The sequence below is a fragment of the Ranitomeya variabilis genome, chromosome 2, assembly GCF_051348905.1.
Source record: "Ranitomeya variabilis isolate aRanVar5 chromosome 2, aRanVar5.hap1, whole genome shotgun sequence".
NCBI lineage: Eukaryota > Metazoa > Chordata > Amphibia > Anura > Dendrobatidae > Ranitomeya > Ranitomeya variabilis.
The window spans coordinates 462,632,731-462,652,125 of NC_135233.1; the positions used below are offsets into that span (position 1 = coordinate 462,632,731).

The following is a 19,395-nucleotide window of genomic DNA, read 5'->3' on the forward strand; positions in this document are numbered from 1 at the left end:
AGCCGTGAAAATAAAAATTCTTTTTTTTTTCACAAAAATTATTTTTTAGCCCCCAGTTTTGTATTTTTCCAAGGGTAACAGTTGAAATTGGACCCCAAAAGTTGTTGTCCAATTTGTCCTGAGTACACTGATACCCCATATGTGGGGGGGAACCACCGTTTGAGCGCATGGCAGAGCTCGGAAGGGAAAGAGCGTCATTTGGAATGCAGACTTAGATGGATTGGTCTGCAGGCGTCACATTGCATTTGCAGAGCCCCTAATGTACCTAAACAGTAGAAACCCCCTACAAGTGACCCCATATTGGAAACTAGACCCCCCAAGGAACTTATCGTTGATGTGTTGTGAGAACTTTGAACCCCCAAGTGTTTCACTACAGTGTATAACGCAGAGCCGTTAAAATAAAAAAAATCTTTTTTTTCCACAAAAATTATTTTTTAGCCCCCAGTTTTGTATTTTCCCAAGGGTAACAGGAGAAATTGGACCCCAAAAGTTGTTGACCAATGTGTCCTGAGTACGCTGATACCCCATATGTTGGGGTAAACCCCTGTTTGGGCGCACGGGAGAGCTCGGAAGGGAAGGAGCACTGTTTTACTTTTTCAACGCAGAATTGGCTGGAATTGAGATCGGACGCCATGTCGCGTTTGGAGAGCCCCTGATGTGCCTTAACAGTGGAAACCCCCCAATTATAACTGAAACCCTAATCCAATCACATCCCTAACCCTAATCCCAATGGTAACCCTAACCACACCCCTAACCCTGACACACCCCTAACCCTAATCCCAACCCTATTCCCAACCGTAAATGTAATCCAAACCCTAGCCCTAACTTTAGCCCCAACCCTAACTGTAGCTTTAACTCTAGCCCTAACCCTAGCCCTAACGGCAAAATGGAAATAAATACATTTTTTTAATTTTTCCTTAACTAAGGGGATGATGAAGGGGGTTTGATTTACTTTTATAGCGGGTTTTTTAGCGGATTTTTATGATTGGCAGCCGTCAGACACTGAAAGACGCTTTTTATTGCAAAAAATATTTTTTGCGTTACCACATTTTGAGAGCTATAATTTTTCCATATTTTGGTCCACAGAGTCATGCGAGGTCTTGTTTTTTGCGGGACAAGTTGACGTTTTTATTGGTAATATTTTCGGGCACTTGACATTTTTTGATAGCTTTTTATTCAGATTTTTGTGAGGCAGAATGACCAAAAACCAGCTATTCATGAATTTCTTTTGGCGGAGGCGTTTATACCGTTCCGCGTTTGGTAAAATTGATAAAGCAGTTTTATTCTTCGGGTCAGTACGATTACAGCGATACCTCATTTATATCATTTTTTTATGTTTTGGCGCTTTTATATGAGAAAAACTATTTTATAGAAAAAAAAATTATTTTTGCATTGCTTTATTCTGAGGACTATAACTTTTTATTTTTTCTTTGATGACGCTGTATGGTGGCTCGTTTTTTGCGGGACAAGATGACGTTTTCAGCGGTACCATGGTTATTTATATCCATCTTTTTGATCGCGTGTTATTCCACTTTTGTTTGGCGGTATGATAATAAAGCGTTGTTTTTTGCCTCGTTTTTTTTTTTTTTTTTTTTTTTAACGGTGTTCACTGAAGGGGTTAATTAGTGGGACAGTTTTATAGGTCGGGTCGTTACGGACGCGGCGATACTAAATATGTGTACTTTTTATTGTTTTTTGTTTTATTTAGATAAAGAAATGTATTTATAGGAACAATATATTTTTATTTATTTTTTTGGAATTTTTTTTTTCTTTTTTTTTTTTTACACATGTGAATTTTTTTTTTTTTACTCTATAACATTGCCCCAGGGGGGAGCATCATGTTATAGTGTAAGATCGCTGATCTGACACTTTGCTGTGCACTGTGTCAGATCAGCGATCTGACGTGCACTCCTGGAGGCTTCCCGGCGCCTGCTCTGAGCAGGCACTGTGAAGCCACCTCCCTGCAGGACCCGGATGCAGCCCCGCGGGATCCGGGCCTGCTGCAGGGAGGAGGAGGTAAGAGACCCTCGGAGCAACGCGATCACAACGCGTTGCTTCGGGGGACTCAGGGAAGCACGCAGGGAGCCCCCTCCCTGCGCGATGCTTTCCTATACCGCCGGAACACTGCGATCATGTTTGATCGCAGTTTGCCGGGGATTAATGTGCCGGGGGCGGTCCGTGACTGCTCCTGGCACATAGTGCCGGATGTCAGCTGCGATAGTCAGCTTACACCCGCCCACGATCGGCCGCGCTCCCCCTGTGAGCGCGGACGATCGCATATGATGTACTATCCCGTCGGTGCTCATACGGGCCCACCCCACCTCGACGGGATAGTACATCTAATGTCAGAAAGGGGTTAAAGAGCTCTTTAATTCACGTAGTGTGGCCCAAATTCTGACCTCCACACAAGCACGGAGCAGCGGAAATCTGGATTCATCTGACTAATCAATGTTATTTAATAAGAATAATAATAATAATAATAATTTTATTTATATAGCGCCAACATATTCCGCAGCTCTTTACAAATTATAGAGGGGATTTGTACAGACAATAGACATTACAGCGTAACAAAAACACAGATCAAAATAGATACCAATAGGAATGAGGGCCCTGCTCGCCAGCTTACAATCTATAGGAAAAAAGGGAGACACGAGTGGTGGATGGTAACAATTGCTTTAGTTATTTGGACCAGCCATAGTGTAAGGCTCGGGTGTTCATGTAAAGCTGCATGAACCAGTTAACAGCCTAAGTATGTAGCAGTACAGACAACAAGGGCTATTAACTGCATACAGTGTATGAGAACATGATGCGAGGAACCTGATTACGCTTTTTTTTTTTGTCTTTTTTTGAATGGGCCACACAGGGTTAGTTAGGTTAATGCGTTGAGGCGGTAGGCCAGTCTGAACAAATGCGTTTTTAGGGCACGCTTAAAGCTGTGGGGATTGGGGATTAATCGTATTAACCTGGGTAGTGCATTCCAAAGAATTGGCGCAGCATGTGAAAAGTCTTGGAGACGGGAGTGGGAGGTTCTGATTATTGACGATGCTAACCTCAGGTCATTAGCAGAACAGAGAGCACGGGTAGGGTGGTAGACTGAGACCAGAGAGGAGATGTAGGGTGGTGCTGAGCCATGGAGTGCTTTGTGGATGAGGGTAATAGTTTTGTACTGGATTCTTAAGTGGATAGGTAACCAGTGTAATGACTGGCACAAGGTAGAGGCATCAGTGTAACGATTGGTGAGGAATATGATCCTGGCAGCAGCATTCAGGACAGATTGGAGCGGGGAGAGTTTGGTAAGAGGGAGGCCGATTAGTAGAGAGTTACAATAGTCAAGATGAGAATGAATGAGTGAAACAGTAAGAGTTTTTGCAGAGTCGAAAGTAAGAAAAGGGCGAATTCTGGAAATGTTTTTGAGATGCAGATAAGAAGAGCGAGCCAGTGATCGGATGTGGGGGGTGAATGAAAGCTCGGAATCAAGGATGACCCCAAGGCAGCGGGCATGTTACTTGGGAGTAATGGTGGAACCGCACACGGAGATGGCAATGTCAGGCAAAGGTAGGTTAGTAGAGGGATAAAACACGAGGAGTTCAGTTTTAGACAGGGTTCAGTTTAAGATAGAGGGAGGACATGATGTTAGAGACAGCGGTAAGACAATCACTGGTGTTTTCTAAAAAGGCATTCAATTCAGTCAATACGCAAAAAAAGGATGCATTTATTGTAATGGATCCATGATCTATCCATAAAAAGAACGGATAGCACATGTACCCAAAAATAAAAAACAATACAGCTTTATTTAAAACATGACATACCAAAAAGATATAAAAATGCATATAAGAGAAAAAAATCAAGTAACCACATTTATCTAATAGATACAGAAGTGCTGCAGAAAATCTGGAACATCAAAAAGACACCAAATAGCCAACATGGGAACGTAGCGTTTTTTTTTTTGCAGCGTTTGTTTGCTGCTTTATCTTTTCTGCAGAAAAGAAGCTGCATTTTACAGAGGCGGCAAAAGCTAGGAGTTTTCAGAAATCTTATGCAGAGACACGCTTGTTTTTTTTTTTCTGATTGAATTTGAGCACTGAAGAACATAAAGACAATGTAAACATAGTCCTGTGTTTGACAGCATGAGCGGCTTCCTCAGGAGATATAGATTTATCGCCTGTGGCCCTAAGATGCCATTCTGTGCGGCCGTCAACCATATGGAAAGAAAAATGTTTGTCTCACAGGCTATCTATATGTGAGCGGCCATACACAGAAGAGCAGTAGCTGAGGAACAGGCAAGTACTAATGGTGTACCGTGTAGACGCCTCTGGATGCCGCACACATCAGGAGAATAGGGGTTTGTCATCCATTTGGCTCCAGAAGGCAGTATGTGAATTAGTCCTCGTTCACACATTCAGTATTCTGTCAGTATTTTACATCAGTATTTGTAAGCCAAAATCAGGAGAGGAACAATCAGAGGAGAAGTCTAATAGAAACACGTCACCACTTCTGTATTTTTCACACACTTGTGATTTTGGCTTACAAAGGCTGGTGGAAAATACTGACCAAATAGTGAACGTGGCCTTAGACAGAGGGTCTTCCATGTCTGTGCTCGCTGCACTGTGGTTTATGGGAGTCCTGTTTTATTAGTCAGTAGGCAAAAAAAAAAACAATATATATTGTGGAGAGCCGTGTGCAGTCATCCCCTCTTCCTCCTTACGGCCTATTCACACAGTTTTTATGAGGATTTAGAAGCGGATTTGACTGTAAATCCACATAACAAATGCTTCAAATTCTCTTTGAATAAGCTTCCTATGAGTTTTACTGCAAAATGTTCAAAATAACATGAAAAAAAAACAGAACTATGTGCACTAAAGGGGCTTTCCCATTAAAATTAGTAATAAACTTATTTAAAGAGTATTTAATGCGTTTTTTGATGTGGATTTAGGAGCAGAATCTTATTTTAAATGCTTGTAAAAAAAAAAACTCAGTATCAACATTATAATTATACTTTTCTTATATAGCACTATCATATTCCACAGCGATTTACATTATCATTGCTGTCCACAATGGGCTTCAGAATCTAAATTGTGTTTCAGGAATTTTTGCAAACCAATAGAATGCTGATTTTTGGAGGTAAGAGTCCTGTAAACAGTGGTGTACAGCCAATGGCGGCAGAGCACGAGGCCCCTATGAGGCAATAATGGGAGAGGGAGTGTTCCTTGGAATACTATGTGGTGACCATAATACTGTATGGAGGACTAAGTGGTACATATAATACTGTATGGAGGATTGTGTGGTGCCCAAAATACTGTATAGAGGACAATTGCATTACCTGTAATACTGTATGGAGGACTGTGGTGCCCATAATACTGTATGGAGCACTATGTGGTGCCCATAATACTGTATGGAGGATTAAGTGGTACATATAATACTTTATGGAGGACTAAGTGGTACATATAATACTTTATGGAGGACTAAGTGGTACATATAATACTGTATGGAGGATTGTGTGGTGCCCATAATACTGTATGGAGGAATAAATGGTACATATAATACTGTATGGAGGACTATGTGGTGCCCATAATACTATATGGAGGACTATGCGGTGTCCATAATACTGTGTAGAGGATTGTCTGAAGCCCATAATACTGTATGGAGGACTGTGTGGTGCCGATAATACTGTATGGAGGACTATATAGGAATAAAATGGCTTTATAAGGACTGAAAAGTTGTGTGATATACTCTTCTGTGACTTTGTAAACCAATAGAGAACAACATAATAGAACAAACCCAAGAAGAAAAATAACCATCCACTGTCCCTCCACATGCTCACAACCCCAGTGGGGGAGCCTCAAGATATGGGGGACACGAATAATTGATAAAGGACACTCCTACTACAAAGAGAACCAGAAAAAATTGGAGTACATGCCCATAATTTGTATAAAATTTATTAAGTTACATAGATAAACAAAAACACATGTATCAAAACCCTTAAAGACATATATAGAAAATGTCAGGTGAGTTAGGTAGCACAGACCAAACTAACGGTGCTGTCCATCACCGACGCCATATTATACAACAATCAAATGCAATATGCAAGAATTAAATAGTAAAATGGGCACAGAGTCAGGGAGAAAGTAGGGTCGTTTAAATAAACACGGTATAGCCCTGTACACAGGCTAATACCTCAGTAACTATATTACCACACCCATCCCCGTGCTCTTACCACAATACTGGCGTCAGACCTGGACAGCACCGTTGCCCCAACATGTATAGATAAATGTATAAATTTATTAAATACCCATCTGAAATATACAATATATAAAGATATCCACATACAACATAAAAAATAACAATACCCTACACCTAGGGGAGGAAATGGGATCGGCTATGTACTGCACAGAAAGCCGATGGGGCCACAGTGGGCCGCCCAAACACCAAATACCACGTACGCATGTAGAGCACAGTAAACAAGCTATAATACTGCAAGGTCCCTGAGTAGATGTATTATAGAGCAGTAGAAAATAGTGGAACACCCAAAGATATGGGAGCCCACATAAAGTGCATATGAGAGTAACAATGTGGATAAATGCCACCAGGAATTATATGCTATCCACATAAAATGCTGCCAAAAAATGCAAGACCGATTGCTAGAAAGAGCTCACCCTGCAATATATAGCGCTGTTTGCCTAATAGCAAAATAATAGTGATGCCCCCAAATGATATAATAAGCATTAATGGGTGATGTCATAATACATGCATCTTATACCTGCAGCCATGGTGGAATATGGGCGGTGTCAGTGGTCCCGTAGCGCACCTCGACGCGCGTTTCACTGCCCCCGCAGTTTCGTCAGGAGGTTAATGGGTAGCGTGTCTGTCCTGTCCTTTATACCCCTCTAATGACAATCCACCTGGTATCAGCTGAATATGGCGCGCCACCGCCATGTTGCGTCGGGGAGGGGGGCGCTCAAGGAGCGCGTCACATGGTCACGTGATCCGGTCACATGACCGGGCCCGTAACCATGCCGACGCTACACCATGCAGAGCTGCCGGCCTCCACACCGAGAGGCAGCGCATGAGCGGCGCGCGCTCCAGCTAGGACTCCTAATACATCGGTATGTGTCTGATATCAAAACAGAGGGCACAATCAATTAGCTGTTACCAAAAAAGGGGAGGGGGGGGGGCCTACTAATATGCGGGCATTATAACACCTGAAAAAGCAGTCTAGTTTGACATAGCCATAACACATGTATACTAAATCCATACATCCAGCATAATATACATAACATACATAGTGCATAATATACATATACATGTGACTGGCCCAACATAGACCAAAAATATACATAAAGATATATAGATATGAAATGAAATTAAGTTAGAATGAATTAAAGATAGAATAGCAACATTTTAACCCCATATACTAGATACAGTTAACCCCTATAGTACATAACATAGTTCAGCCAACTTTTGATAATCCTTGTGGCAGGGGGTCCAGATTTTCATCCACCATAATTCATTCATCTTGATGTGGAGTAATCTTGTCGCTATATCATATATTTTTCACTTCACTCAAACTGTGTTGTATCCATATATCAGAATCATCAAAATTTTCATGGACATAATTGCAGGCGACCGTTAAGCTAGAATAAATATAATAATTAAATATCGAATATAGAAAAAACACATATCCACAAGACCCTCCTCAAACGGTATATAAAGGACTGAAAAAATAAATATAAAAGGACAACACGTGCATAAGACAAGACAAACACTATAAAAACATAGATGTTCCCCCATTAAAATTCGCGCTGATTACAAAAACAGTGCTATAGGAGATTAGAAACAAACCCACTTGGGAAGTTTAAACTTGAATTGGATTCTATACTGTCAGGGGCTCGTGACCAAGGACTGATTACAAATAGAATGTTGGAAGGCCTTACCATACAATTTCCGGTGGTCCCAACGTTCTATTTGACACCGAAAATTCATAAGGACAGGAATGACTCGCCGGGTTGCCCCATTGTCTCAGGGATAGGTGGCCTTAACGAACAGGCATGCAGGTTTATTGACTTCTATTTACAGAACTGTGTGGAGACTCTACCGTCCTTCATTAAGGACACCACGGACATTCTAACTCGACTTAATAACATACAATTAGAGCCAGATATGTTCCTTGTTATCTGTGATGTCGAGTCCCTCTATACATCGATATGTCATGACCATGGGATCACGGCATCAAAATTTTTTCTTTCTATGACAGATTTGGATGAATATTTTGTGCAATTTATTTTTGATCTTCTACAGTTTACGTTAACACATAATTTTTTTACTTTCAAGGACCGATTTTTCCTGCAGCTCCAGGGAACTGCGATGGGGGCGACTTGTGTGCCCTCATACGCAAATCTGTTCCTGGGGCTGTGGGAGAGAGACGTCGTTTATAATTTGGATAACTTTTCAGCCGTGGTCTCATGGTCTAGATATATCGATGATATATTGTTCATTTGGCAGGGGGACGAGACATCACTTAATGAGTTTATGAGTAGTGTTGAGCATTCCGATGCTGCAAGTATCGGGTATCGGCCGATACTTGCTGTATCGGAATTCCGATACCGGGATTCCGATACTCTTGTGGTATCGGGTATCGGGTATCGGAACAACATTTTATTTTAATTCTCTCTTTTACACATTTTAACATTGTTAAAATGTGTAAAAGAGAGAATTAAAATAAAAAATATCGCTATACTCACCTGTCCGACGCAGCCGGGACCTCAGCGCAGGAACCGGCAGCGTTGTTTGTTTAAAATTCCCGCTTTTACATGGTTACGCGAACTCCCGGCTTGTGATTGGTCAGGGCGCCCATGTTGCCGGGCCGCGGACCAATCACAGCAAGCCGTGACGAAAATACGTCACGGCTTGCTGTGATTGGTCCGCGTCCCGGCAACATGGCCGCCATTAACCAATCACAAGCCGTGACGTCACGGGAGGCTGGACTTGCGCGCTTTTGAAAAAGCGCGCGTGTCCAGCCTCCAGTGACGTCCCGGCTTATGATTGGTTGCGCCGCGATCAACCAATCACAAGCCGGGAGGCTGGACACGCGCGCAATTTTAAAATGCGCGCTTGTCCTGCCTCCCGTGACGTCACGGCTTGTGATTGGTTAATGGCGGCCATGTTGCCGGGCCGCGGACCAATCACAGCAAGCCGTGACGTATTTTCGTCACGGCTTGCTGTGATTGGTCCGCGTCCCGGCAACATGGCGCCGTGACCAATCATAAGCCGGGACGTCACTGGAGGCTGGACACGCGCGCTTTTTCAAAAGCGCGCAAGTCCAGCCTCCCGTGACGTCACGGCTTGTGATTGGTTAATGGCGGCCATGTTGCCGGGACGCGGACCAATCACAGCAAGCCGTGACGTATTTTCGTCACGGCTTGCTGTGATTGGTCCGCGGCCCGGCAACATGGGCGCCCTGACCAATCACAAGCCGGGAGTTCGCGTAACTATGTAAAAGCGGGAATTTTAAACAAACAACGCTGCCGGTTCCTGCGCTGAGGTCCCGGCTGCGTCGGAGAGGTAAAGTATAGCGATATTTTTTATTTTAATTCTTTCTTTTACACATTTATATGGTTCCCAGGGCCTGAAGGAGAGTTTCCTCTCCTTCAGACCCTGGGAACCATCAGGAATACCGTCCGATACTTGAGTCCCATTGACTTGTATTGGTATCGGGTATCGGTATCGGATTGGATCCGATACTTTGCCGGTATCGGCCGATACTTTCCGATACCGATACTTTCAAGTATCGGACGGTATCGCTCAACACTATTTATGAGTCAACTTAATAATAATCAGCAAAATATCCGGCTTACGTATAAATACAGCAAGGAAAAGGTCGAGTTTCTTGATGTCCTTGTTGAGGTTGATGGAGGTCGTTATATTACCACAGATGTCTTTCGTAAAGACACTGCTGTCAATTCACTCCTGCATGCCACTTCGGCGCATCACCCACAGACAATTGGGGCGATTCCGGTAGGGCAATTCCTGCGGATGAAACGCATATGCTCAGACAATATCAAATTTGATAATCAGGCCAAAATTTTGAGGAACAACTTACAACATAGAGGATATAATCATAAATCCATAAGGAAGGGGTACAGGAGAGCTTTAGCCACCCCTAGAAGGGAGTTATTGATTCACAAGAATAAGAGACAACAATATGGTGAGTAACCGGTTAGACTAATCACAACCTTTAACTCAAGATGGATGGATATTATGGAGAGTTTGAGGAAATATTGGCCTATTCTCTGTGCAGATGAGGATCTTTGTAGATTTCTACCACCCAATCCGTCTGTTACATGGAGACGCTCAAAAAATCTTCAAGACATGCTGACACGTAGCCACTATGTGGCACCCCAGGTCTCATTCTTTTCTGACAGGGCGGGCCCTAGATGGGGTAGCTTTCAGTGTGGCGACTGTTCGGCATGTCAAAATATAGAAAGGGCGTTCTCATTTGATAACAGCGATGCGACTCGCACTTACAAGATCACACATCATATATCATGTACGACGGATATGGTTATCTACTATGCCTATTGTCCATGTAAACTCATTTACATAGGCATGACCACCAGACAACTTAGGGTCAGGGTCTTGGAGCATATTAGAGACATCAAAAACGCAGGTTCAGTCCTAGATAGTACTATGTTGAAACCTATCCCCAGACACTTCAGAAGCCATCATGGCAGCAACCCCAAATGGCTCAAAGTCAGGGGGATTGACAGAGTGCAACTGGGGATACGTGGGGGTGACTATAAAAAATAACTTCTTAAAAAGGAGGCTAGATGGATCGTTTGCCTCAATACAGTCACCCCCTATGGTCTTAATGAGTCCCTCAGTTTCAAATCCTTTTTGTAATCAGCGCGAATTTTAATGGGGGAACATCTATGTTTTATAGTGTTTGTCTTGTCTTATGCACGTGTTGTCCTTTTATATTTATTTTTTCAGTCCTTTATATACCGTTTGAGGAGGGTCTTGTGGATATGTGTTTTTTCTATATTCGATATTTAATTATTATATTTATTCTAGCTTAACGGTCGCCTGCAATTATGTCCATGAAAATTTTGATGATTCTGATATATGGATACAACACAGTTTGAGTGAAGTGAAAAGTATATAATATAGCGACAAGATTACTCCACATCAAGATGAATGAATTATGGTGGATGAAAATCTGGGCCCCCTGCCACAAGGATTATCAAAAGTTGGCTGAACTATGTTATGTACTATAGGGGTTAACTGTATCTAGTATATGGGGTTAAAATGTTGCTATTCTATCTTTAATTCATTCTAACTTAATTTCATTTCATATCTATATATCTTTATGTATATTTTTGGTCTATGTGGTCTATGTTGGGCCAGTCACATGTATATGTATATTATGCACTATGTATGTTATGTATATTATGCTGGATGTATGGATTTAGTATACATGTGTTATGGCTATGTCAAACTAGACTGCTTTTTCAGGTGTTATAATGCCCGCATATTAGTAGGCCCCCCCCTCCCCTTTTTTGGTAACAGCTAATTGATTGTGCCCTCTGTTTTGATATCAGACACATACCGATGTATTAGGAGTCCTAGCTGGAGCGCGCGCCGCTCATGCGCTGCCTCTCGGTGTGGAGGCCGGCAGCTCTGCATGGTGTAGCGTCGGCATGGTTACGGGCCCGGTCATGTGACCGGATCACGTGACCATGTGACGCGCTCCTTGAGCGCCGCCCTCCCCTCCCCGACGCAACATGGCGGTGGCGCGCCATATTCAGCTGATACCAGGTGGATTGTCATTAGAGGGGTATAAAGGACAGGACAGACACGCTACCCATTAACCTCCTGACAAAACTGCGGGGGCAGTGAAACGCGCGTCGAGGTGCGCTACGGGACCACTGACACTGCCCATATTCCACCATGGCTGCAGGTATAAGATGCATGTATTATGACATCCCCCATTAATGCTCATTATATCATTTGGGGGCATCACTATTATTTTGCTATTAGGCAAACAGCGCTATATATTGCAGGGTGAGCTCTTTCTAGCAATCGGTCTTGCATTTTTTGGCAGCATTTTATGTGGATAGCATATAATTCCTGGTGGCATTTATCCACATTGTTACTCTCATATGCACTTTATGTGGGCTCCCATATCTTTGGGTGTTCCACTATTTTCTACTGCTCTATAATACATCTACTCAGGGACCTTGCAGTATTATAGCTTGTTTACTGTGCTCTACCTGCGTACGTGGTATTTGGTGTTTGGGCGGCCCACTGTGGCCCCATCGGCTTTCTGTGCAGTACATAGCCGATCCCATTTCCTCCCCTAGGTGTAGGGTATTGTTATTTTTTATGTTGTATGTGGATATCTTTATATATTGTATATTTCAGATGGGTATTTAATAAATTTATACATTTATCTATACATGTGTACCTTCTGTTGTTCTCTATTGGTTTACATGGTTTAGTTGAAGGGATCACGTAGTGATCACATGTGGGCTTTTCGCTGGTAGTTCTTCTGTGACTTTGCTGAATAGTTAAAGGGAACCTGTCACCACGTTTTTGGAAGATGGGATAAAAATAGCGTTAAATAGGGGCAGAGGTGGGCGTTACATTAGTGTGTGTGTTATGCGTTTATTACCCACCTAAGTTGCCGAAATAACTTTGCAAAGTCTCCGTTTTCGCCTGTCAATCAGGCTGGTCAGGTCGCATGGGCGTTGTCTTCCCCCAGATTTGGCGTAGTTTTCCGTTGGTGGCGTAGTGGTGTGCGCATGCCCAAAGTCCGGAATCCTCTTCCAGGGGATTTAAAATAGCGCGGTGTTCGTTATTGCATTGGTGATCGGTGGGCGCGGCCATCTTCCTTTGGCCGCGCGTGCGCAGAAGCGGCGCTCTGCTGGCCGCGGCTTCAGGAAAATGGCCGCCGCGATATCCATCTGCGCACGCGCGGCATCCCGCGGCCATTTTCCTGAAGCCGCGGCCAGCAGAGCGCCGCTTCTGCGCACGCGCGGCCAAAGGAAGATGGCCGCGCCCACCGATCACCAATGCAATAACGAACACCGCGCTATTTTAAATCCCCTGGAAGAGGATTCCGGACTTTGGGCATGCGCACACCACTACGCCACCAACGGAAAACTACGCCAAATCTGGGTGAAGACACCACGCCCATGTGACCTGACCAGCCTGATTGACAGGCGAAAACGGAGACTTTGCAAAGTTATTTCGGCAACTTAGGTGGGTAATAAACGCATAACACACACACTAATGTAACGCCCACCTCTGCCCCTATTTAACGCTATTTTTATCCCATCTTCCAAAAACGTGGTGACAGGTTCCCTTTAAGTTTTTTGTTTTTTTTGGGGGGGGGGGAGCCCAACTAAAACTTTAACAATTGGGCCCCATGATTTCTATGTACGCCCCTGCCTGTAAGTAGAATTTCTACCTCTGAGACATTTCTTGTATATACTTTCAATATGCCACAAATGTCACAGAAGGTAATACCCCTTTACTTTTTAGTGCAGCCCCTTGGATTGGATCAGCATAACAATGTGGCCCTTGAACAAAAAAGGTTGTGCCCCCTGGACTGCAGCATGTATATATGGGCGTCTTCTTGAGCATTTTACCAGCGAGTGTATGTATGTATCTAATATATAATTGCCTAGAATACTACTTCCTGCAATTTGTGCCAACTTCCGTGGCTTTGTCCGGAGCTAATGTCCGGAGCTAATGTCCGGAGCTAATGTCCGGAGATAATGTCCGGAGCTAATGTCCGGAGCTAATGTCCGGAGCTAATGTCCGGAGATAAGTGACGTCACCAGTGTCCTACACCCAGGCAGAGCACAGAGGCCCCAGGCAGCATATGGGGCCCCAGGCAGAGCACAGTGGCCCCAGGCAGAGCACAGGGGCCCCAGGCAGCATATGGGGCCCCAGGCAGAGCATATGGGGCCCCAGGCAGAGCACAGTGGTCCCAGGCAGAGCACAGGGGCCCCAGGCAGAGCACAGTGGCCCCAGGCAGAGCACAGGGGCCCCAGGCAGCATATGGGGCCCCAGGCAGAGCACAGGGGCCCCAGGCAGCATATGGGGCCCCAGGCAGAGCACAGTGGCCCCAGGCAGAGCACAGGGGCCCCAGGCAGAACATGGGGCCCCAGGCAGAGCACAGGGGCCCCAGGCAGAGCACAGGGGCCCCAGGCAGCATATAGGGCCCCAGGCAGAGCACAGGGGCCCCAGGCAGCATATGGGGCCCCAGGCAGAGCACAGGGGCCCCAGGCAGCATATGGGGCCCCAGGCAGAGCACAGTGGCCCCAGGCAGAGCACGGGGCCCCAGGCAGAACATGGGGCCCCAGGCAGAGCACAGGGGCCCCAGGCAGAGCACAGGGGCCCCAGGCAGCATATGGGGCCCCAGGCAGAGCACAGGGGCCCCAGGCAGCATATGGGGCCCCAGGCAGAGCACAGTGGCCCCAGGCAGCACAGTGGCCCCAGGCAGAGCACAGTGGCCCCAGGCAGCTTATGGGGCCCCAGGCAGAGCACAGTGGCCCCAGGCAGAACATGGGGCCCCAGGCAGAGCACAGTGGCCCCAGGCAGAGCACAGGGGCCCCAGGCAGCATATGGGGCCCCAGGCAGAGCACAGTGGTCCCAGGCAGAGCACAGGGGCCCCAGGCAGCCTATGGGGCCCCAGGCAGAGCACAGTGGCCCCAGGCAGAACATGGGGCCCCAGGCAGAGCACAGGGGCCCCAGGCAGCATATGGGGCCCCAGGCAGAGCACAGTGGCCCCAGGTAGAGCACAGGGGCCCCAGGCAGCCTATGGGGCCCCAGGCAGAGCACAGGGGCCCCAGGCAGCATATGGGGCCCCAGGCAGAGAACAGGGGCCCCAGGCAGCATATGGGGTCCCAGGCAGAGCACAGTGGCCCCAGGCAGAGCACAGGGGCCCCAGGCAGGGCACAGGGGCCCCAGGCAGAGCACAGGGGCCCCAGGCAGCATATGGGGCCCCAGGCAGAGCACAGGGGCCCCAGGCAGAACATGGGGCCCCAGGCAGAGCACAGGGGCCCCAGGCAGCATATGGGGCCCCAGGCAGAGCACAGGGGCCCCAGGCAGCATATGGGGCCCCAGGCAGAGCACAGCGATATTTTGGACCACTGTGCGGTGTTTCAGACCCCCTGTGTGATGTCTGGGGCCCTGTTCTTAAGTATATTAAAGATTAAAGTAACGTATATTAAAGTATATTATAGATCAAATTTGACACGTTTATGCGCACCATTGAGTGATATACTCAAGAATGACATAATTTTTCAACATTTTATGGTTTCAAACTGTAAACACTCAGAGTTTTTTTTACTTCAACCAGAAAACCTTAACGGTTCATAAAAAACTTGACTGTTCAGGATATGATAAAAGTCATAGTATTCTGAATCTTTAACTTATAAAGATACCTTTACATGGGGTGATTATTGGTTCCAGAGAGGCTTTCGGCCGATAATCGTACACATGGCTGGTGACAGGACAATGCAATATAAACGTTCAAAGGTAAACACTGATAACATTAAAATCTAATATATAATTGCCTAGAATACTACTTCCGGCAATTTGTGCCAACTTCCGTGGCTTTGTCCGGAGATAATGTCCGGAGATAAGTGACGTCACCAGCGTCCTACACCCGCTCAGGGTGGACAAAGATATATGCCTTCGTGGTGCGCGGCACTTTTCTGATTGGTTGCCGCCTGCCGCGAGCGACCAATCAGAAATGTGCCGTACTGTCAAGAATTGTCAAGAGCTGGTGAGTGCAGCCATTTTTTGTTCTTTCTTACTATTATTTATTAATTGTATTATTCTTACATTTGAATAAATAAAGTATATATGGATTCTAGACTCCCGATTCTTTAGAATCGGGCTGCCATCTAGTATATATATATATATATATATATATATATATATATATATGACATAGTTAAAACACGTTCGAAAGCCTGAACATGTGAAAAGCGAGTTATTTTTACATAGAAATGCACGTGTTCATTCTTGTAAGAATTTTTTTTTTGTGGGGGGCGCTTTTTCTGGTGGGTTTCAGAGTAGTCCACCTGGAAAAGACTATCCTACTACATAGGGTTCCTTAGTGATGTCTGTGACGGTGACTAATAGCACATTCAGGGCAGGAGGACATGTTTCGGGCAGTTGTGTTTCAGGAATAATATTTTATTACTTTGATTAGTGATGGAGGCACACAGGAGCCTTTGCAAACAGTGACTTTTTTTCGATGTACACACAGGAGCCTCTCTGTCTGCGCCACTTCTGACAGAAACCTGAGGAGTTTCCCATGGCAACCAATGATCCTCTATGGCGAATACTGCGTTTATAAACGGCGGGAGATTGAGCCGAGTGTTCTCCCTCCATGTTTGCGGTCTCCAGCACTCTCTGCCTGTAGTTTGCCCCCTCTCTGGCTATCAGTGCCCGTCTCTTGTATGGGGAAGTGAGACGCGCTTCCTGAGGGAGGGACAGTCACTGACGGCCTGACACAGACTGTCTCTGCTGCTGAGGAGGGAGGAACAGAGAGTGCGGGGGAGAGAAGAGAGCACGCAGCAGAGACAGGGGCAGAGTCTGCGGGACAGGAAAGTGACAAGCACCGAGGAGAAGGCGGCAGGAGCTGCCCGGGGTGACCGTCCCCTTCTCGGTCCGGGCAGATACCTGGCATGGAGGAGGAGCAGACTGCAGGTGAGTGCAGAGAAGAAGCCCCATTCCTCCTCACTGTCATGTGCACTGTGGTACATATCCCCCCAAGGGGAGCAACATATCCCCCCAATGTGACACTACAACTCCCAACATGCCCAGTCAGCCCCTGACCTGGGAGTTGTGGAGTCCAATAACTTATTACAAAGTTTTTTTTAAACTTCTCTGAAAACTTTCTGTAACTTTCTCCCAGAACTGCAGAACTTTGTATCCACTTTGTAGTTATTATTAGTAACAGCAGGAGCTGCCACTTATGTACCAGGCCTCATGCAGAGGTTTTCAGTCTTCCTGCCAGAAAAAAGAAAACCTGAAAAAAAAAAAAATCAGTAGAAAAGATGATTGAAAGACTCTTCCGATTCACTTTTATTGCAAAACCACTTTGCTTGTCATATATTAGTATTTTTGTGATTTTTTAAAAAATTTATGTCCTGCTTCGGATTGTGAAAAAATGCCAGGTGGTTAAAAAAAAATATATATATTTTTTTTAGTTTCTCCTAAAAAAACTTAGTGTGAACATACCCAAAAGGATGTATTTACACAATTCTTTGAAGAGTTTAAAAACTGCTTCTCTCCTATTTTGGGATTTTTTTTTAATTTTTTTTTTAAAGGTGTCTTTGAGTTACTGAAGGTGTTTTGGGCTATGTTCAAATGTTGCATTTTTAATTTCTAAGCGCACATACCCATAGTGTAGGTTTCACGTAATGTGTCTTTTTTTTTTTTCAGTCTGGCAAAAACATGTTTTTCAAGTGTATACGTTGGTGTTTTCTTTGGATTTGAACCATTTTGTTGCTAGCTACCTGCCTGTTGTGACCAGCGGCGATCTCTGCCAGCGCACAGCGGTTACGGACCGCTACTGCCGGCGATTCAACGGATTCCGTTGACGTCACGTTGACAGAGCGGCGGCTTCTCTTTCACTCTGCGTTGTTGATGGGGTGTGACTGCTGATGTCATGCTGATTGACAAAAATATCCCTGCTGCCTAACTGCTGGGAGCCGGCTGTCAATCAGTATGATGACAACAGTCACACCCCATTGACAGAGCAGCCTGAAAGAAGAGCTGCTGTTTATGTGGGGCAGCCGAATCGCCGACTGGAGTGGTCGGTGATCGCTCTCAGCTGGCACTGGGTAGAACAGGCAGGTAGTTACCTCTGATAGCAATAATTACCTGCCTGTTAGTTTTTAGGCTCATAATAAAAATAATATAATAGTCCCGGACAACCCCTTTAATGAAGGAAGCGCCGGAGGAAAATGCAGCTGCCATGCACCACCGCCATTAATGTTATACCAGCCAGGGGTCGTCGTACATATCTGATTATGCCACGTTTGTGCCATAATAAATTAGGGTTAATTTGTTTGGTATGCATGGACACTCTCCGTCTAATTCCAATTCCACCCAATTTTCAAAAAGGCGCTGACGTAAAAATGCCAAACGTTGCTCCATTGTTTGCCGCAGTTTTATGCCAGAATTCAGTTTCACTGACTGATAGGAGATGGTGGAGAAAAAAAAACAGATGAAACTCTGATGAAGCTTAGTCTGTTTTTAAATGTTACTATTATATTAGAGTGTGTTCACACTGTGTTATTTTACTTATACAAGTGTTTTTTTTTCTGATCCATCACTTGGATGGATGTATCCTCAAAAACATGGACATGTGAACATCCACGTAGATTATAACGAGTATGTGTTTTATCAGTGAGAAACACTAATATTGCCTCTGTAACAAAATCTTTGGTTATTTATGTGCATGGGCACTTCCGTATTCTGCACATCTTAAATTTTACATGTAAGTGGTATTCTGCTTCTCAGAGTCTCTTTGGCTAGATGTTTGTTAAAAAAACAACAACAAAAAAACAATTGTTTTTTTTTACAAAACCTTTATTTAATTTTTTTTATTAATGCTATATTTCATGAAAGCACCCATGATTACAAGGTACTAAGTGGCATTTTCCCAATATGCCAGGTGTCTATTTGAAAATATATCTGTAAAATATACAAGAATGGTTAGATAGTATTTTTTTGATAATCCAGATTGTATTTATGGTTGTTAAAGGGAGTCTGTCAGCAGGTTTTTGCAACCCCATCTGAGAGCAGCATGATGTAGGGAAAAAGACCCTAATACCAGCGATGTGTCACTTACTGGGGTGCTTGATTTCATTGTGATAAAATCACTCTGAATGCTGAGCCCTGTATACCCCGCCCTTACCACTGATTGTCAGCTTTCTGCCTATGCAGAGCATACACAGAATGCTGCCAATCAGTGGCATAGACGAGGTTATACAAAGCTCATTAATAAGGAGAGCTACATGGCAACAGGTTTACTAGTCCTCTAGTGATGATCTCCTCCTGATAAAAAAGTGACACATCATTGGAATCAGGATCTCTGCCCCTATATTATGCTGCTCTCAGATTAGGTGGTAAATACCTGCCTGACTGATTCTCTTTAAAATGTGAGAGTTAAACGGTTAATCTCTGACTTAATAAAGCATTTTAAACTATTGTTATTTTAATAGCATAAGTGAGTTTTACATCCAGAGTTACATTTCAAGAAGAAAATAATGAAATGGAAGGGTACAGCTGGGGCAGAGCTGTGTGTGGTCAGGGTACAGAGAGCGGTATTGGGATAGATATGGGGTGTGGACGTCTCCAGACATTGCG

At 44.7% G+C, this 19,395-nt stretch overlaps 1 protein-coding gene across 1 annotated transcript in view; it reads left to right on the top strand.

The window, feature by feature from the left end:
- Positions 1-16,556: 16,556 nt before the first annotated feature.
- EML3 (EMAP like 3) overlaps positions 16,557-19,395 on the top strand; it is a 59,352-nt gene continuing 56,513 nt past the window's right edge. Inside the window, exon 1 of the mRNA XM_077287520.1 lies at positions 16,557-16,725. Within this exon, the coding sequence (XP_077143635.1) occupies positions 16,704-16,725 (22 nt within the window). The 5' untranslated portion in view covers positions 16,557-16,703. The remainder of the gene's footprint in view (positions 16,726-19,395) is intronic.